The sequence below is a fragment of the Caretta caretta genome, chromosome 3, assembly GCF_965140235.1.
Source record: "Caretta caretta isolate rCarCar2 chromosome 3, rCarCar1.hap1, whole genome shotgun sequence".
Taxonomy (NCBI): Eukaryota; Metazoa; Chordata; order Testudines; family Cheloniidae; genus Caretta; species Caretta caretta.
Window position 1 is genome coordinate 87,009,717 of NC_134208.1, and position 18,648 is coordinate 87,028,364.

Consider the following 18,648-nt stretch of genomic DNA (forward strand, 5'->3'; position numbering starts at 1 on the left):
GTAATTAACAAATTTCTGTAAAAAATATCTTGGCATTTTTCTAAGATCAGGTGTAAAATATTTGTTTACTATCACTAGATACCTGTATTTATGGGACTGTGCTCTGTGATCTAAGAGGACTTTTCCACCTCTATTTATTATGACTCAACAGATTTACATAGCACATCTCACAGGGAACATGCTTTTCAGAATAACAAACTATATGTATTGTATGTAGGGATCACTTCATACACCACCAAAATACACACCCTCTGAAATAGAATTATAATGGCACCAGCCTACACAACAGAACAACTTTAGTTCAGGAAATGAAGAATGTCTTATCTAATTGAAAAGGAGTACTTGTGGCACCTTAGAGACTAACCAATTTATTTGAGCATGAGCTTTCGTGAGCTCCAGCTCACTTCATCGGATGCATACCGTGGAAATCTCCTGCTGGTAATAGCTATTACCAGCAGGAGATTTCCACGGTATGCATCCGATGAAGTGAGCTGTAGCTCACTATTACCAGCAGGAGATTTCCAAGGTATGCATCCGATGAAGTGAGCTGTAGCTCACTATTACCAGCAGGAGATTTCCACGGTATGCATCTGATGAAGTGAGCTGTAGCTCACGAAAGCTCATGCTCAAATAAATTGATTAGTCTCTAAGGTGCCACAAGTACTCCTTTTCTTTTTGCGAATATAGACTAACACGGCTGTTACTCTGAAACTTATCTAATTGAATCTCCACAGGAGTTTTAGGCAGCAAGAATGCAAGCACCCAAACTACAGTGCAGTTGGGACACAGGCATTAACAACCTTAACACTTGTGTAAAAGGCCACAGGACCAATAATGATCATGAGAATCATAGAATCATAGAATATCAGGGTTGGAAGGGACCTCAGGAGGTCATCTAGTCCAACCTCCTGCTCAAAAGCAGGACCCATACCCAATTAAATCATCCCAGCCAGGACTTTGTCAAGCCTGACCTTAAAAACTTCTAAGGAAGGAGATTCCACCACCTCCCTAGGCAACGCATTCCAGTGTTTCACCACCCTCCTAGTGAAAAAGTTTTTCCTAATATCCAACCTAAACCTCCCCCACTGCAACTTGAGACCATTACTCCTTGTCCTGTCCTCTTCCACCACTGAGAATAGTCTAGAACCATCCTCTCTGGAACCACCTCTCAGGTAGTTGAAAGCAGCTATCAAATCCCCCCTCATTCTTCTCTTCTGCAGACTAAACAATCCCAGTTCCCTCAGCCTCTCCTCATAACTCATGTGTTCCAGACCCCTAATCATTTTTGTTGCCCTTCGCTGGACTCTCTCCAATTTTTCCACATCCTTCTTGTAGTGTGGGGCCCAAAACTGGACACAGTACTCCAGATGAGGCCTCACCAATGTTGAATAGAGGGGGACGATCACGTCCCTCGATCTGCTCGCTATGCCCCTACTTATACATCCCAAAATGCCATTGGCCTTCTTGGCAACAAGGGCACACTGCTGGCTCATATCCAGCTTCTTGTCCACTGTCACCCCTAGGTCCTTTTCTGCAGAACTGCTGCCTAGCCATTCGGTCCCTAGTCTGTAGCTGTGCATTGGGTTCTTCCGTCCTAAGTGCAGGACCCTGCACTTATCCTTATTGAACCTCATCAGATTTCTTTTGGCCCAATCCTCCAATTTGTCTAGGTCCCTCTGTATCCTATCCCTGCCCTCCAGCGTATCTACCACTCCTCCCAGTTTAGTATCATCCGCAAATTTGCTGAGAGTGCAATCCACACCATCCTCCAGATCATTTATGAAGATATTGAACAAAACCGGCCCCAGGACCGACCCCCTGGGGCACTCCACTTGACACCAGCTGCCAACTAGACATGGAGCCATTGATCACTACCCGTTGAGCCCGACAATCTAGCCAACTTTCTACCCACCTTATAGTGCATTCATCCAGCCCATACTTCCTTAACTTGCTTAAATTGTGGCAAGACCAAGTACCTAGATTAATAGATTCCAAAATCAGAAGGGATCATTATTATCATCTAGTCTGACTTCCTGGATAACACAGTCCCAAGAACTTCCTACTGCATCGTTTTTAGAAAAAAAAATCGAGTCTTGATACAAAAATTATCAGTGATATAGAAGCATAGTCTCTAATGTCATGCCAGGGCACTGATGCAGTCCAGTCTTTGTCAGCCAGAAGACTGTTAGGGCTTGTCTACACTTACATTTTATAGCGCTCTGACTTGCTGGTTCAGGGGTGTGAAAAATCACCCCCCTGAGTGCAGCAAGTCAGAGCGCTTTAAAGCGCTAGTGTAAGCAGGCTCCCAGCGCTTGGCGCTAATCCCCTCGTGGAGGTGGATTACCAGGAGCGCTAGGAGAGCTCTGGCGTGCGACCACACTCGGACTTCAAAGTGCTGCTGCGGGAGTGCTCCCACAACAGTGTTTTGAAATTTCCAGTGTATCCATGCCCTTAGTTGCGATGTAGGGCCTCCAAGGTATCCAGCATCCTTACAGCTTCAGTGAGAATAAGGAAATGTCCTGAGGGAAAAACAATGTTTAGCACTACATGCAACATTTTGGTCATAGTGCCCTTAATGGTTTCTGGAAAATGCAGAAAAAGGATGCATGTCTCCCACTTTTTGCACAGTCCAAGAAAGGCCGTGAAACATCATGTGCTAAAAACTGTTGACTTGGTTGAAAATGTCACTTTTATGGGGAAAAATCCCGCCCTGCCCCAAATCCCAAACAAATCCAAAGCTGTACATTTTGTTTCTATCTGCTACTGTTTATTTTTCCTTATTAGCAAAGGATGTATCCTATGCTCCAGTTCTGTCCTCCTGGACTGTAGAGGATCTCATGTTCTACAGGTGAATTTGGGGCTGAGGTTTTTCTTAGGGCTGTCGAGCGATTAAAAAAATTAATTGCAATTAATCGTGTTGTTAAACAACAATAGAATACCATTTATTTTAAATATTTTTGGATGTTTACTACATTTTCAAACATATTAATTTCAATTACAACACAGAATACAAAGTGTACAGTGCTCACTTTATATTTATTTTTATTACAAATATTTGCATTGTAAAAAACAAAAAAAAATATTTTTCAATTCACCTCATACAAGTGCTGTAGAGCAATATCTTTACCATGAAAGTTGAACTTACAAATGTAGAATTATGTAAAAAAACCCCCCTGCATTCAAAAATATAACAATGTAAAACAAGTCCACTCAGTTCTACTTCTTGGTCAGCCAATCACTCAGACAAACAAAGTTGGTTACAATTTGCAGGAGATAATGTTGCCTGCTTCTTGTTTACAATGTCACCTGAAAGTGAGAACAGACATTCGCATGGCACTGTTGTAGCTGACATTGCAAGATATTTACGTGCCAGATGTGCTAAAGATTCATATGTCCCTTCATGCTTCAACCACCATTCCAGAGGACATGCTTCCATGCTGATGATGGGTTCTGCTTGATAACAATCCAAAGCAGTGTGGACTGACGCATGTTCATTTTCATCATCTGAGTCAGATGCCACCAGCAGAGAGTTAATTTTCTTTTTTGGTGGTTTGAGTTCTGCAGTTTCCACATCAGATTGTTGCTCTTTTAAGACTTCTAAAAGCATGCTCCACACCTCGTCCCTCTCAGATTTTGGACGGCACTTCAGATTCTTAAACCTTGGTCGAGTGCCCTAGCTGTCTTTAGAAATCTCACATTGGTACCTTCTTTGCGTTTTGTCAAATCTGCGCTGAAAGTGTTCTTAAAATGAACATGTGCTGGCTCATCATCTGAGACTGCGATAACATGAAATATATGCAGACTGTGGGTAAAACAGAGCAGGAGACATACAATTCTCCCCCAAGGAGTACAGTCACAAATTTAATTGACGCATTTTTTTAATGAGCATCATCATGGAAGCAAGAATGGTGGCCGAAGCATGAAGAGGCATACAAATATTTAGCACATCTGGCATGTAAATACCTTGCAACACCAGCTACAAAAGTGCTATGCAAACACCTGTTCTCACTTTCAGGTGACATTGTAAATAAGAAGCAGGCAGAAGTATCTTCTGTCAATGTAAACAAACTTATTTGTCTTAGTGATTGGCAGAATAAGAAGTAGGACTGAGAGGACTTGTAGGCTCTAAAATTTTACACTGTTTTGTTTTTGAGTGCAATTATGTAACCAAAAAAAATCTGCATTTGTAAGTTACACTTTCATGATAAAGAAATTGCACTATTTCTATTGTTTATCATTTTTACAGTGCATATATTTGTAATAAAACTTATAATATAAAGTGAGCACTGTGCACTTTGCATTCTGTGTTGTAATTGAAATCCATATTGAAAACGTAGAAAAAAATCCCAAAATATTTAATAAATTTCAATTGGTATTCTATTGTTATAAGTGCGATTAATCGTGCTTAATTTTTTTAATCGTGATTAATTTTTTTGAGTTAAACACGTGTGTTAACTGCAATTAATTGGCAGCCCTGGTTTTTCTAGTACAGTGGTTTCCCCCCGGGCTCCGCAGACTATGTCCAAAGGGTCCGCAAAAGGTTATTGTTACCACAGAACAGTGGTTTTCAACTTGTGGTCCGTGGACCCTTGCAGGTCTGCAGACTATGTCTAAGATTTCCAAAGGAGTCCACACCTCAATTCAAAAATTTTTCGGGGTCTGCAAATAATAAAAGGTTGAAAAACCACTGTTCTATTAGAAACAGAACTGCAAACCTGTTTCTAAGTATTGCCATCCACTGTCAAATGACAGTTACATGTGGTGCTGCTTGATAAGCCATGACAACCTCATCAAATGAATATGATTTGGCTTTCTACACTACAATTTTCCTATGCCATGGATCTTGCCTCTGAAATTGAAAGAGGTCTCTTGGTAGAGCTAAAGCCAGTGCCATCCCTAGAGGCACTCAAAACAAAAAGCCACATTGGGCTCCAAGTTGCAAGTGTGCTCTGGGCTCCTTTTGGCCTTCACAGAAAAAAAAAATCACACCTCGTTTTTATGCCCTTTCGGCTTACAAAGTCCTCACTTGCTGATGTTTAGCTGCCTATGTTTTTACCCATATGAGACAGTTCTAGGCTTCTGGTTTATGCTTGTGTCTTAATAGTAACTTCTCTTCTCTCTAATGTAAATAAAGACAAGATACAATTGTGTTCATACACTGCTTTTGAAGTGAAAGCCTAACGTTTTCATTTTTCTAAACAAAATTCGCTTTTAGAAAACTCTCCCATCTCTGAGCTCAACTACGCCATTAAAATCTAGTTTTGTTTAGCCTACCAAAAAACTAAGATTGGCCCTGAGCACAGCTGAACTAGTTGCCAGTAGGACAGTTACCTATGCACCTGTCTGGTGATAAAGCATATTATAATAATGTAGTTAGCTTGGCATGGTGGTAGTTGGCTGCAAGGAACAGACAGAGGAAGGCTAAATCGACCAAGAACCAACCATTGAGGATTTCAGTCAGATTATGAAACAGAATTTCTTGTGTCTTCCTAGGCCTTGTCAACACTTGAAAGGATTTCCGGTATACTATACCAGCAGGCCCCCTAGTGGAAACGCAGCTTATAGCAGCAAAACAATTTTGTTGATCTCGCTTGTACCAGTTCTCCAAACTAAATAAACTGTACCAGCAAAAGGATTTGTTGCCAGTATAACTGCATCTACACGACAATACTTTTTGCCTGTATAAAAATTTCATAACAACTCAAACTCCTAATCAACATTATTATCCAACAGAACTTTTTGAGCATAGACCTGGTCCTACAGAATTTTAGGCAGCCAGGATGACCTCCACAAAGGGTACTTCGTGTCACAACCAGGATGTGGGCAGTCTGACCTAATGGTCAGAGAAGGAGTCAGGCCGGGGCAGATACCAAGAGGTCAGAGTCCAAGACAGGAGTCAGGTGTCAGGAGGCAGGCAGGGTCAGGCTACCAAGGGTTCAGCAGCAGCTACAAGTATTGCAGGAGAAGCAGTCCTAAGCAGGGGCAACCCAGTTGCATGGATAACTTCCTGTCCCTGTGCTTGGTTTAAATAGAAGCTGGGAAACAATCAGGACCCCGCAGTGTTCAGCCAATCAGATCCCAGGATTGGAGTTAAACAGGTCACCGAGTGGCAGGTTAGAACTTACTGGCTCCTGGGAGCCCTGTGTATCAGCATTCAAGATCCATGGTCCCTGACACCTAGGTGGCTAAGTCCCATTTTTAGGCACCACTGCGATCCACAAAACATCTGCTTGGCTTCCGCCTAACTTTGTAGGTGCCTAAAGTCACTCAGGGCCTACATTTTTGCAGTGAAAGTTCCCTATGCATCTATGTTTCTGCCTCTGCCTCTCTCTAGGCCAGTGGTCTCCAAACTTTTTGGCTCGTGCACCCCCAGAGTGAAGACTGGAAGACCTGCCACAGATGTGCTGCCAACGGAAGAAGACCGGAAGGCCTGCCGCAGATGAATGGAAGACTTACTGCAGGCAGGCCGCCAAAGGGGAACACCAGCCATGGACTTGCAGAGCTGCCGCCGAAAAAAAACCTGGCGGAGTGTTGTCTGGCAGTGCTTCTGCTGCCGAACACCCCCTGGGATCATCTCGCACCCCAGTTTGGAGACCACTGCTCTAGGCACCCAGACACCTATCGCCCAGGCCCGGATCGATACACAAACCGGGGAAAGATAGACCCTTGGATGCACATGTGTGTGTGGAGACGGGGGCAGAGTCAGTAGGCATGCTCAGAGCCTGCTTAACTCTGCACAAAACAGCCAGGACCTCTCTTATAACACAGTAGTTATACACAGTCACAGTATACCAAGGCTGTGAGAGACCCCCTTGTTCAAGTCCCCGTTTGCCTGCTGAGAAGGTATTTGAACAGGGAGTTGTCAGGTGCATGCCCTACCAACTCGGCTATGGGCTATTCTGATGTAGGTCTCAATTCTAATTCAATTAAATAATTGGATAATTAAATACTAATTGGGCCAGAAAAAAAATCAGAATGTAGCTGTAGCTCATGAAAGCTTATGCTCAAATAAATTTGTTTGTCTCTAGTGTAAACAGAGTAATTAAAACATTGGCAGCTGGTCTACAGAGGGAAATGCACAGATCAAAGTGCCAGTTTCCCCATCACTATTTCACTAAATAAACAGTGCAATAGCCCCACTGGCATTGTGCATGGTACACTGTGTAACATGTACTATACATTTTGATATTTGCATCTCTTATGGTTGACCCCATTAGGGATTGTGCATCGTAGAGGATCAGGCCTCTAAATTTGAGGAACGCTGCTTGACCTGCTTCAAGAAAATATATTACTGGAACTCTGTCCTTTTAAAATGATCATAACATCCATGCAATAAGGATTTAAATACAAGGTAAAAAAAAAACCCAAAAACTACATGCTCCCAGCAGTTAACTTCACCAATCAGAAGTTTGCCCAAGCCAACCTCAGTTAAGACAGTGGAATCTGCAGGAACAGCTTTCTGGCGCTGAACAGGGTGTGAAAACATATCCTGGAAAGGGGCTCAAAAAAATGAAAGAGACCAGTTGAAAGTCTGAGCATGAAACTAGTTATGTATGAAGTGAAGGATTTCAAGTATGAATGTGTGTGTGTTCTTGCATGTGCTGAGGAAAGAAGGATTTGCAGAGGAGACAAGGGAGAGCTTTGTGTACAGCGCTCACTCTGACACAGCTCAGCCTGTTCTCTATCTCTCTCTTTCACTTCTGACTCTTCAGGAACATGCAGTGGCTCCTCATTCCCACTCTCCTCACCATCATTTATATGCAACAGGTAAGTTTTCTCAAAAGATTTTTTCTCCCTCGAGTGGTTAAAACTTTTATTTGCTTCATGACAAAATAAAATTCACTCAAGCAAATACTATGTGCAGAATAGGAAGCCAATTTTTTACTACCATGTACAAGTTTATTTGCAGCTTATTCATTGTACAGTCACAATTTTGATATTTTCCTCTTACTTCAGTTCATTGCTAAGAAATTTTAAATTCTCAGTGACTTCAACTCTCTCGCTCTCTTTTTTCTGAGTGCAAATTCTTGTCTGACACAAAGTAAGTAAACATCTTTCCCTCATTCATGTTCCAGGTACGTGCACTGATCTGGCTCTAGGGCTCCATGAGCTAGTTTTGCAAATTAGCAAGGAGCTCTGGTGTTATTAAACTGTTTTAACAACAAAGAAATTCTGCTCTATTTACTCCAGTTTCAAAGTCCAATTCCATTAAAAAAAAAATACCTTGCAAATGTGTTTTTTCCTCTTCTAGTGATGAAGTTAAATCTCCAAGTGGACAGTTTTCAAAACAATTATGCTTTGGTATTAATTTACCTACCTCATACATAATTTGCTTAATCTTAAAAACCAACCACCCACCCATCAAGAGATTTCCACACAATGGTCTCCTTTTTGAATCTGCCCATAGGATTGGCAAAATATATGCACGGGTTTGTGTGATGTGGACACAATTGTTATAGTAGGCTAGGGAAGGAAGAATCATAAAATATTTGGTTTGTCAACTTTACAGGCAGGCTTTACATTTTTATCCTAACTTGATAGACTGTTGAAGATTTTTCAAGTAAACAGTGTTATTCAGTGGCAGCAGAGTTAACTCAACCACAGGCTGTTTTCTCATGATTTGTTTTTCTTGCTATGAAGAAACCTCTGAGTTGTCCTCTCTTTCTTTTGTTTTGTTTAGGTAGAGCTCTGCAGGTTCAAAGTACAATTCTGATTTATAATACAATAGCTTAAATAACTGCATCAATGTAAGCAATATTTGCTGACTCACAGTGTATGAAGGAATCCTGTTAAGAGCACACAGATCCATTTTGAAATAAGAGATACCTGATTTCAGTCACACAGACAATACCACAGTGTGTAGTTCAGACCCTACCCAAATTTTTACAAGGAAGATAATATTTTGGGGGAAAAGATTTCAGCAAATGTTGAGCTGTGCTGATGGGAGTTTCCTAAAGTAACCATCCCGTCACTTATACTGATAAATGTTTAAGAGCACCTGTTTACCCCAAATCCTTCTTCCAGAGACACAAACTTTAAAAAGCTGTAACAACTGGCACCCGAAGTACAGATTAAGCTAATTTTTATGGCTGGTTGAAAGGTTAACATAAAGCCGTTCCTTAAAAAAAATCAGTTATAAGAGCTAGTGATTTGTCATATTACTACTATGTTTGTGTGGCGATTGAATGAAAATAAATAGTGGAATGATTAAAAACACCGCCTGTATTAACCTGTGCCTGGTGCATTGCAGAGCCTGTTGTGAGGCATGGAATAATATTTCAGCTCCCATAGTGGTTGATTTTGTGAACAGGTGCGGATCTTAAAAAATAGTTCTAGTCAAGTGACCATGGAAGCCGTATGTTGGAACCCAGTAAAACTGTATAGCTTATAAACCTCAAAGTATGGTGGAATGCTTGAAAAATGGTTATCATCGCTAGAAAAATTATGATAAATATGAAAATCAGAGCGGAAAAACCCCATTCGGAAGATCCCCTATTCCCTATGGTGAACTGGAATTCAGTTACGCGGCTGGTTGTTGTGGCATGCAAAGCAGAGTTCTGCAGCAACTTCCAATTTAAAAATGGGAATTTGTATTGAATTAAAAAGGAAAATGAATAATATATCTAGTACAATAGTCTTCCATAGTCTGCCAAAGGTTGTTTTTACTGACCAGACAGTACTGCACTGCACTGCAGAATTTGTTTGGGGAAAGAGAGAGAGAAGCTGATAGCATTTAGCTGGGTCCTTAGGTACTCAGAAAAATGTTGAAGATGGATCAGGTTTTTGGCAACTACGTGATAGCTGAGGCTTTTGTCAGTGGGGAGTGCCTGTATCTTCTCTTTCCCTGCCTCTTAATGGGCAAGGTTGCAGGTTTCTTTAAGCTACACTAGTAGAGCTACTAGTACTCCTTGTTCCCAAACCCATTAGAGCATGGGAACTACTAGCTGCTCTACGGGTCCTTTCCCCCTATCAATCTATTCACCACTGCTAAATAAGCACATTAAGGTCTAGGTTTTTATTTAAGACCAGTGAAATAGTTAGGGTTGACATTTAAATTGTCATTATGTTTGAGCATTAATACGCCGTTGAAATAAACGGAAGCAATGCTCTGCTCTCGGAAACATTGTTTCAGGCTCACTGTGGACTTCAGAAAACATCACTAATAGCTCATTTCTGCAAGGTTCTCTATTCAATCACAGGCTAGAACCAGTTTTCCTTTAAAGTGAAGACTTAAATTCTGAAGCAGGAGCTAGACTGCATGGAGAATTCTGTAGATGCAGAATCATGAGACACACAGGACTTTTGCTTTAGGTCACTCAGACTACCATCTTGCCATCTCAGTGCTGCCACCAGTCTGTTAAGATCTCTTTCCTGCTTAAGCCCTAGATCCTGCAAACACTCATGTGAGTAAATTTATGCACGTGAACAAATCCACGAAACTCAGTGGAACTGCTCACATGTGTACCTGTTTGCAAGATCAGCACCCTACAACACTAGCACAGCAAAGCCAACACAACAATGGAAAAGTGACCTGTCTTCTGTTCCTTTGCACACCAACAACCCAATTATCAAGTAAGCTGTGTGCCAAATTTTCAAATATTTGTGCCAATGTAAGTGGCAGAAAGAACATCACTTGGCTTCCAGATACCAGAGTGAATTTGTAGGGCTGACAGATACAGTCTATAGATTAGGGCTGAGTACGTTTGGTATATCATTATCATCAATAGTGTGAAACCCTACAATACCAAATTTAAAACCTTGTCCTGACTAACTACACTAAAAGTTTTATTTTGTTGAAAGAAGAGACAGATTAATTTTCTTTGAAATAAACAGTAGGTCAGATTCACTGTTGGTGTAACGCTCCAAATGTGCTAAGTTAGTGGTGAATTTGGTCCTTTGTTTCTCATGTACTACCTCACTTTTTCATCTTGTGAATTTTTACAAAAGCTTTAGTGGCTTTATGAAACTCTCTTCCTTCATCCTTACTAAAGTTTATGTACTAACCATGCTTAAAGTAACCCAGCCCTCAAAAATCCAACCATATGTAAGTTTTTCTGCAGGGCACAAGGCAATGGACAACTAGAAGTGAAGCCTGGGGAAAAATCTGCAGAAGCCAGTGAGGTACATCAGCGTAAAGAATTTTGTCACTGGCCATGCAAATGCCCCCATGTGCCAACCTGCGCCCCTGGAGTGAGCCTGGTAAAGGATGGTTGTGGATGTTGTAAAATCTGTGCCAAGCAGGCCGGAGAGATCTGTAATGAAGCAGATACCTGTGACCCTCACAAAGGGCTTTACTGTGATTACTCTGCAGACAGGCCTAGGTATGAAACAGGAGTATGTGCATGTAAGTTACTCTTTCACATCCTATTCTTGAAACTTCAGGGGATGATAAGCATGGCTCTTTATAGTCTGACTCAAGAGGAAAAAAAAGTCTTTTAGTTTGGGCTGCATAGTTCCTTGCCTGTAAATTACACCAATTTCCTTACACTCACTCATTTACTGATGTGTAAATAAGTATGTTTAGGGTGTCACTGCTACATCATTTTACACATCAGTCAAAGTGGTCCATTATTTATGGATGCATTTGTGACTGGGTTGAAACAAAGCAGCCAATAAGTAGAATTTCTCACAGATAAAAGTTGTGTTTGGGTGGGAAAGGGCAGAACTCTCCTCTTACATCTGCAGAACTTCATCCATAGAAGTACTGGGTGCAGTATACACTGCTGGTAATTGGAGTAGGAAAGGATGATCTCGCCTTACCATTTGGTATCCATTAACTGCATTTTATAGCTTGTAGCTGGATTAGTAATTCTGCTCTTTACCATTTTCAGATACGATAGCAGTCGGATGTGAGCTCAATGGAGTCTATTATGTCAATGGCCAGGCCTTCCAGCCTACCCCACTTTATAAGTGTCTCTGTGTTAGTGGTGCAATAGGATGTACACCTGTGTTCACCTCAAAGGCAGCAGCAAGTCAGTGCGTCATGGTCAAGGGCAGAAAAACGTCTGGACATTCCAACTGTGGCCCTGGACAACAGAAACAGCTACAATCAACAGGCTACAGATTAATGCCAGGTGTGCATGACTAGAATGGTAAACGATTTTCATACATGGTAAATTTTTAAACTACACATTTATTTAAAAAAAAAAGAACAAATGGGTCAATATTCTATTTACCGACATCTTGTAGGGACCTTCTTCTCAATAGAAAATGGAGGATTCTAGATTTGGCTCCGACAGCCTGGTTGGTTATTGACAAAATCTCAGTCATTGAAAGGGGGGAAAAACCAACCTCTTTCTCTATCTTGAATTCAGTCTATAAGAATATGGAACAATTTCTGGCTTCTAAACTACTCAATATTATCAGGTTCAAATTATAATCGCTATTTCCTGGTTAAATCGTTTGTCCTCTGCTTCTAGGATGAGAAGGAGAATAAAATAAAACTAAGGGTAGTCCAAGGCTCAAGGACAAATCAGATTCAAGTATTGCAGATATATAGGAAGGAGCATGCAAGCAAGTGAGCCAGCCCAGGCTATAGCAAATTTATACACATGTGCTGGTGGTTAACCTCACAAAACCTGGAATTCAGTTTGGACAAGCTTCCAAGAAGTTCAAGTGCTTATGCAAGCTATCCTAAAAATGGAAACTCATCCTACATCAAAACAGTAAATTTGATACTTAGACCAGACGTGAAGGATAGCAATTCCTTTTTACAGAATTTATCCAAAGCTGGGAATAAAACCATACACAGTAGGAAAGGCACTCAGAAAAGCAACCGAGTCCAAATGAATGAACTGCACACTTTTAGAGAATGTTATTAATTTAACCGAGGAGAGACAACCTCGAATATTCGATACCAAATCATTTAAACCAATTAAAATGTAATAATAAACTGAAATTATAATTTTATATACCTGCACAGCAACAAGAAGTTGCTTCCTCCCAGCACCTTAATAAAATAGAAATCTTAAGGTGCCTTTTCAATCATTTTTACTGAGAATGAAGAGCAACACTTCAGTGCTTGCTATGACTTCAGAAATTTGGATAAACCGTGGAACACAACGAGAAAGCAATGCAAAGCAACTGCTTCCCTAGTTGGCTCTCGGTTCACAGGGCTGAGCACTCCAGCCCCATGTTTGCAGGGGATGGGAAGGATCACTGGTTGCTACACATGTTGAATGCAAATAGACTAGTCAAGTTTATTTACATGTCTAGTTTCACTTTCTGGTTTTCATGTATTACCATGATGTTACAATATTTGGGTTACAAACTCCTGGTAGACATTTAAATCTAACTAAAAATTTCCTTTGATTTAAAAAATGAACTTTGTGGGTCACATGCCTGTTCATCTTAGGTTTCAAACCATGATTTTATAGACCCAAGCCAACAATGAATCACTGCAGAGTGATGGACTCAAAAATTAAATTAAATTAAATTTATTGTTAACCCTCAGCATGACCATCTGAGGATCTGGATTAATAATCTATTTCTGGAGGAATTCTGTGCCAAAAATTAAAAATTCTGCACACAATATTTTAAAATTCTGCAAAATTCTTCACATTTTATTTGTCAAAATAACACAATATAATCATGCCCATTTCAATTATTTTGGTAATTTATTTCAAAATACCTGTGAGCTATTATGTCTGTAACAGTACAGACACAAAAATTCCCCTAGGAGTAGAGAGTTAAAGAAACCCCTATGACAACCCAGTTGTTTCTCTGCCCCCTACCCCCCTAGAGCCCAGCCAGGGGGCCAGACACTCACATCCCTCTCCTCTCAGAGCCCAGCGTCAGGTGCCCCCAGCCCAGACACTCACACCTCCTACCCTCCAAAGGCCAGCTGCAGGCCCCCCCATAGCCCAGATACTCTCAGTCCCTACCCTCCTAGAGCCTAGGGATCCAGAGGGAGAAACAGCCTGATGCTAGGTCCCAGGCTTGCACAGAGTTTCCTGCATGCCACCTCCTTCCTTCAGGGAATGTTGGGAACTGCAGCTGCTGAGAATCCTCCAGTTCCCTCCCCCTTACCCAGCCTTGTCTTCCATTTGCGAGCTGGGCTCTGCGAGGTCCAATGGTCCCTAGTGGAGGCCAACATCTCTGCAGCCCATTTCTGTGGGGGCAAAAAGGAAATTCTGCACACACATTAATTTCTGCAAAATTCTGCATTGCGCAGTGGCACAGATTTGAACCTGGAAGCAAGAGCTCTTAGAAGAAAAGTACCACTTAGCACTCCCTGAATAAACTGAAGGTCTGTACTATGTGGAGGCCTTATTTATTACATCTGAAGCACCAGAGATGTACATGGCACTTTACAATACTGATTAAGATTGAGGGATGACCCAAACAAGAACAGGGAGACAACGTGGAAAGTGAGGAAGAGGGAAGGGACAAAAACAAAATGGAGTAGGAATCCTTGGTAGAAAAAATGCTCTTTTTTCCTCTCAGAGAAAACCTGAAAATTTGTTTAAAAAATGATGTTCTCTCCTTAACATAATATAATAATCTATAGTTTAAATTCAATTTGTGCATAGTTTGCATGAAGTCATGCAGTGGCTTGTTAGCTCTAAGATAGTTTTAATTCTTTCCTTCCTTCTGTTAATGCTGGTAGCAAATGCTGAGCTTAATTTTATTGCTTTTACTGTTCTTTCAGTTTTCCTGCTTTCCTTAAGCATTTTCTGTTTAGCTAATTCCTAAATGAAGACAGTATCTATATCATACGTAGAAAATGTACTACATATGAGCAACTATGTAACCTCCCTTTATTTATTGCAGATCTGTGCCAGGCTTTTAATCTGCTTCCTGCACTGAGATCTTTAACCTGCTGTCTACCTTCCAGGTACCCTCATAATTCTGCCCTACCCTCTTAACTACATGTGCAGATTTCAAACCCTATGAGCCCTTCTTGAGTATTTCACCAAGATTTGCCACAGTGATTTTAAAATCTTATTTTATACCTTTACTTATTTGCACTCCTATTAGGTAGGGGATTCGATTTATTAGCATCAGATATTTAGAAATGACTGGAAAAAAATCATTCCTGACATTAAAAAAAAAAGTTACATATCAAAAGATTTATTTACATAGGTTCATATAACTTTTCACAGCTACACTTGGTCTACAGTTTAAAACGTTTTTAAAATGTGTTCTTCACTACTCTGGATGTTTCATAACAGTTCTTCAGAAGGGATTTTGGGTTCCCATAACATTAATCTGGAGGGTCATAGAACATACAGTCAAGCTGAGATTTTCAAAGCCATCTCGGAGATTTGGATGTCAAATTCCAATTTTAATGGAAATTGGTGTCCAAATTTCTTAGGCAGCTTTGCACATCTCAGCCTTAGCCTTTTAGATCTACCTATGAGAGAAACCACATGAACAGAAATTAAATGCTAATCGCTTTCAATTAATGCTACTTTAGACACAGAACTTTTAAAAATAGCCTGTCTTGCTGTGTTGCAACATATAATATATTGCTCTGTCTCTCAGTTTACAGAAGTCTACCACTTGTTTTGAAGGAGAAGTGCTTAGTACAGGCAACTTCTTGGACACCTTGTTCCAGAACCTGTGGCATAGGTATATCCAACAGGGTGACCAATGAAAACAGTAAATGTGAAATGAGAAAAGAAGAGAGGTTGTGTTTCATTCAACCTTGTCAGACCAATATATTGAAGACTATAAAGGTAAACTGTGGTGCAAAATGGCTTTCCATTATCTCCGATATGTGAGCCTTCCTGAAATACAAGATTGATCTTGTCTTTATCATGTAGCAGTGAACTACAGAAGTATAATTTTAAAGAAAGCCACAAATCTGAGGATTATTATGGTAGCCCGCTGTTTTATTACTTTAAAAAAATAAATCTCAGTCTCTGACTGGTACAAAGAAAAGTAAGACAGCTTTAAAAAAAAGTAGTGTTTCAAATGCTATCGCTATTTAAATGCATAAGAACCTTTGTTGTTTGTTCTGTTGGTTTTTTTCATGTGACGTTTCAAGCTTTGTTTTATTTTACATTTAAGATTCCAAAAGGAAAAACATGTCAGCCAACATTCCAGCCTCCCAAAGCAGAGAAGCTAGCCTTTTCTGGATGCTCAAGCACAAAAAGCTACAAACCTACTTTCTGCGGTGTGTGTCTGGACAAGAGATGTTGCATACCTAACAAATCCAAAATGATCATTGTACAGTTTGACTGCCCCAAAGAAGGCTCCTTTAAGTGGAAGATGATGTGGATCACATCTTGTGTTTGTCAGAGGATTTGTAGTGATCCAGGAGATATATTTTCTGGACTCAAGTTATTATAACTTACAACATGGACAGCAGTGTATCATCAGGATGGCAGCATGCTCATAGTTTGAAGAGTTAGCTAAAGAGAAGACCCTTCCACTGAAACCAAACTTGATGGCATTCTTTTGTTAAATACCCTGAGAACATGGTTTAAGAACAACATCTATGTATGTAAAACAAGACACTCAAAACACGTAAGAATTAAATTGTTTGAAACGTGAGTATACCTTTGAGGTACAAGTCTAGCTAACATAGGGACAGTCATGGAGGGAAAACTTTTGTAATTTAAAAAAATCTACAGGAATGCAGGGGTGAGTTTGCTCCATATAGACACAAAAAACTCCTAGAAATAGGTGTCCTCCCTCATCTTCAACAAACATGCAGGTTTAAATTAATTAAACATCCAAGTAACTTCGTAGAAAAAGGAATCTTAACTTTTTTTGCTATAACATCTGATCTATCATTCTTGATCCACAAGACAGATATTCTTACAGCTACACTGACACAGCATTAGAAAAAAAGGTTGATCTTTTGTGAGTTAGAAAAAAAAACACTACATATTGTAGCATACAACTACAAATAAATTTTAAGCTCACTTTGGTTGTTCACCAATTCTTATATTTTACATTTCTCCAAATGCAGTGAATAAGAAACATTATATTTGCACCAGTACAAATGAAAACATATTTGTCAAGACGTAGGTTAATTCACTTCATCCCCAGTGAACCATTTTTCTAGGTTTTAATTTTAAATGTATACAATTTGCCATTTCTTTATTTTCCCCCACTCATGACATGCTAACAAACAAAAACAAACACTACGTATACAATGAAAAGTAAGCTACTGATCTTATACTGGTCCCACCTTCGTTTCTGTTCTCTCTTCATGCTATTTTGTATCTATTTAACCTAGACTGCAAGATCCTTGGGGTAGGGACCATGGGTGAAGTCCTGGCCTCATTGAAGTCTATGGCAAAACTCCCCGTGACTTCAATGGGGATAGGATTTTACCCTATGTTTTTTGTCAGAAAGTGCCAAGCACATTTATAGTGTTCTATAGGTAAGTTGTTTCACCGGAGTGACTTTCAAAATGCTTTCAACCTAATAAGAATTGCCTCTACAAATATTTGTCTTGTGTATTTCTGGCCTCATACATTGAAAATTAGAACCAATACTATTGTGTCTGGTCATACTGCCACCGAAGCTCTCTTGAAAGAAACGTGTAATTAAAAAAAAAAGTCATTTTATGGGTCCATTTGTAGTGGCTTAATGCAGTTTTAAGACAAGAGAGTCAGGTTGGCAGACAAATTCTGAATATCTGTATATTTTATTCTGCAAAAGCATAGGAGTTGTTATTAAGACAACTGTTTATAAATATAATCTGATCATAATATAAAAATCTCTTTAATTTAAAATATGCTTCTATTTTAATTAGGTTCTTTTAAGAATATAATCTTCATTCTCCAAACAATCCATATCATATGTACTTATGATCACAGCTATTGGATAAAGAGGCAACATACTACGCTAGCCTCTTATCCTCATCAGTACATAAACCAACATTAGTGCAACCTACAGTTCATGAAAGGTGAATCATTATTATACAATATATTAGTATTGTACTTGATGCATTCGTTTTGCCAAATTATTCTTGATATTGCCAGTTTTGATATCAACTTGGAAAATTTTAGTTCAATTACATCTAAATACAATGACGAAGCAACACTCTAAGTTGTGAATAGTGACACACATCTTAGACCGTCATTTTGGAAATAAATTTTCTAGGATATTCGGAACTTCAGAAACAAGACTCACTAGATGCCTCCTTTCATTGCAGAAAAGGGAATGTAGGATTTCCCTTCCCTTGTGTATCTTATACCAAAGGGGACTCTTTTCTCCAAAGCAGGGATCAATTTAATTTAGCTTAAGTTGGTCTAAGGAGTTCACCAACTCCATTTTGGCCTGTTATAATTCCTCCCCCTCTCCTCCTGGCAGACGTCATCACTATTTACTCCGCTAGCGTGCAATATATGCTGGTCCCTTTTCCACAGGCTGAGCACTTGATACAACACTCCCGGCCAGCCTGGAGAGTGACAGTACCAGGATCCCTGTGGAATAATTAGTCCTAGATGCTTCACAAACCATCCAGTTAGCTTAGGCGGTTTGCTGTTCTCCAAATAACAGCAATTCTTCCTCTGTTACATAGCTATCTTCAGTCTTGAGGGATCTGTTCTAGGTGCACCTTTAGTGGCATCTAGCTGGTTATACTCCTCTATTAGGTCTGACAAGGAAGATATGGCTTCGGAGAAGCAGCTTTGCTCCATCCCATCAACGTGCAAGTAATGGTGAAGGTGAGCCTATAAGAATATA

The 18,648-nt window shown here is 40.0% G+C and overlaps 2 protein-coding genes across 3 annotated transcripts in view; one reads left to right on the top strand and one right to left on the bottom strand.

Moving 5' to 3' along the window:
• The first annotated feature begins 7,098 nt into the window (after positions 1 to 7,098).
• CCN6 (cellular communication network factor 6) lies at positions 7,099 to 17,523 on the top strand. The gene is given in 6 exon segments (XM_048844766.2): positions 7,099 to 7,679; positions 7,682 to 7,767; positions 11,061 to 11,344; positions 11,832 to 12,074; positions 15,487 to 15,680; positions 16,015 to 17,523. Coding segments are annotated over 6 exon segments (1,194 nt in total). The 5' UTR covers positions 7,099 to 7,574; the 3' UTR covers positions 16,297 to 17,523.
• Positions 15,053 to 18,648, bottom strand: part of TUBE1 (tubulin epsilon 1) — a 29,474-nt gene continuing 25,878 nt past the window's right edge. For both annotated transcript variants that reach the window (XM_048844761.2, XM_048844763.2), the window contains exon 12: positions 15,053 to 18,635. In XM_048844761.2, coding sequence (XP_048700718.1) covers positions 18,477 to 18,635 — 159 coding nt within the window. In that variant the 3' untranslated portion in view covers positions 15,053 to 18,476. The remainder of the gene's footprint in view (positions 18,636 to 18,648) is intronic.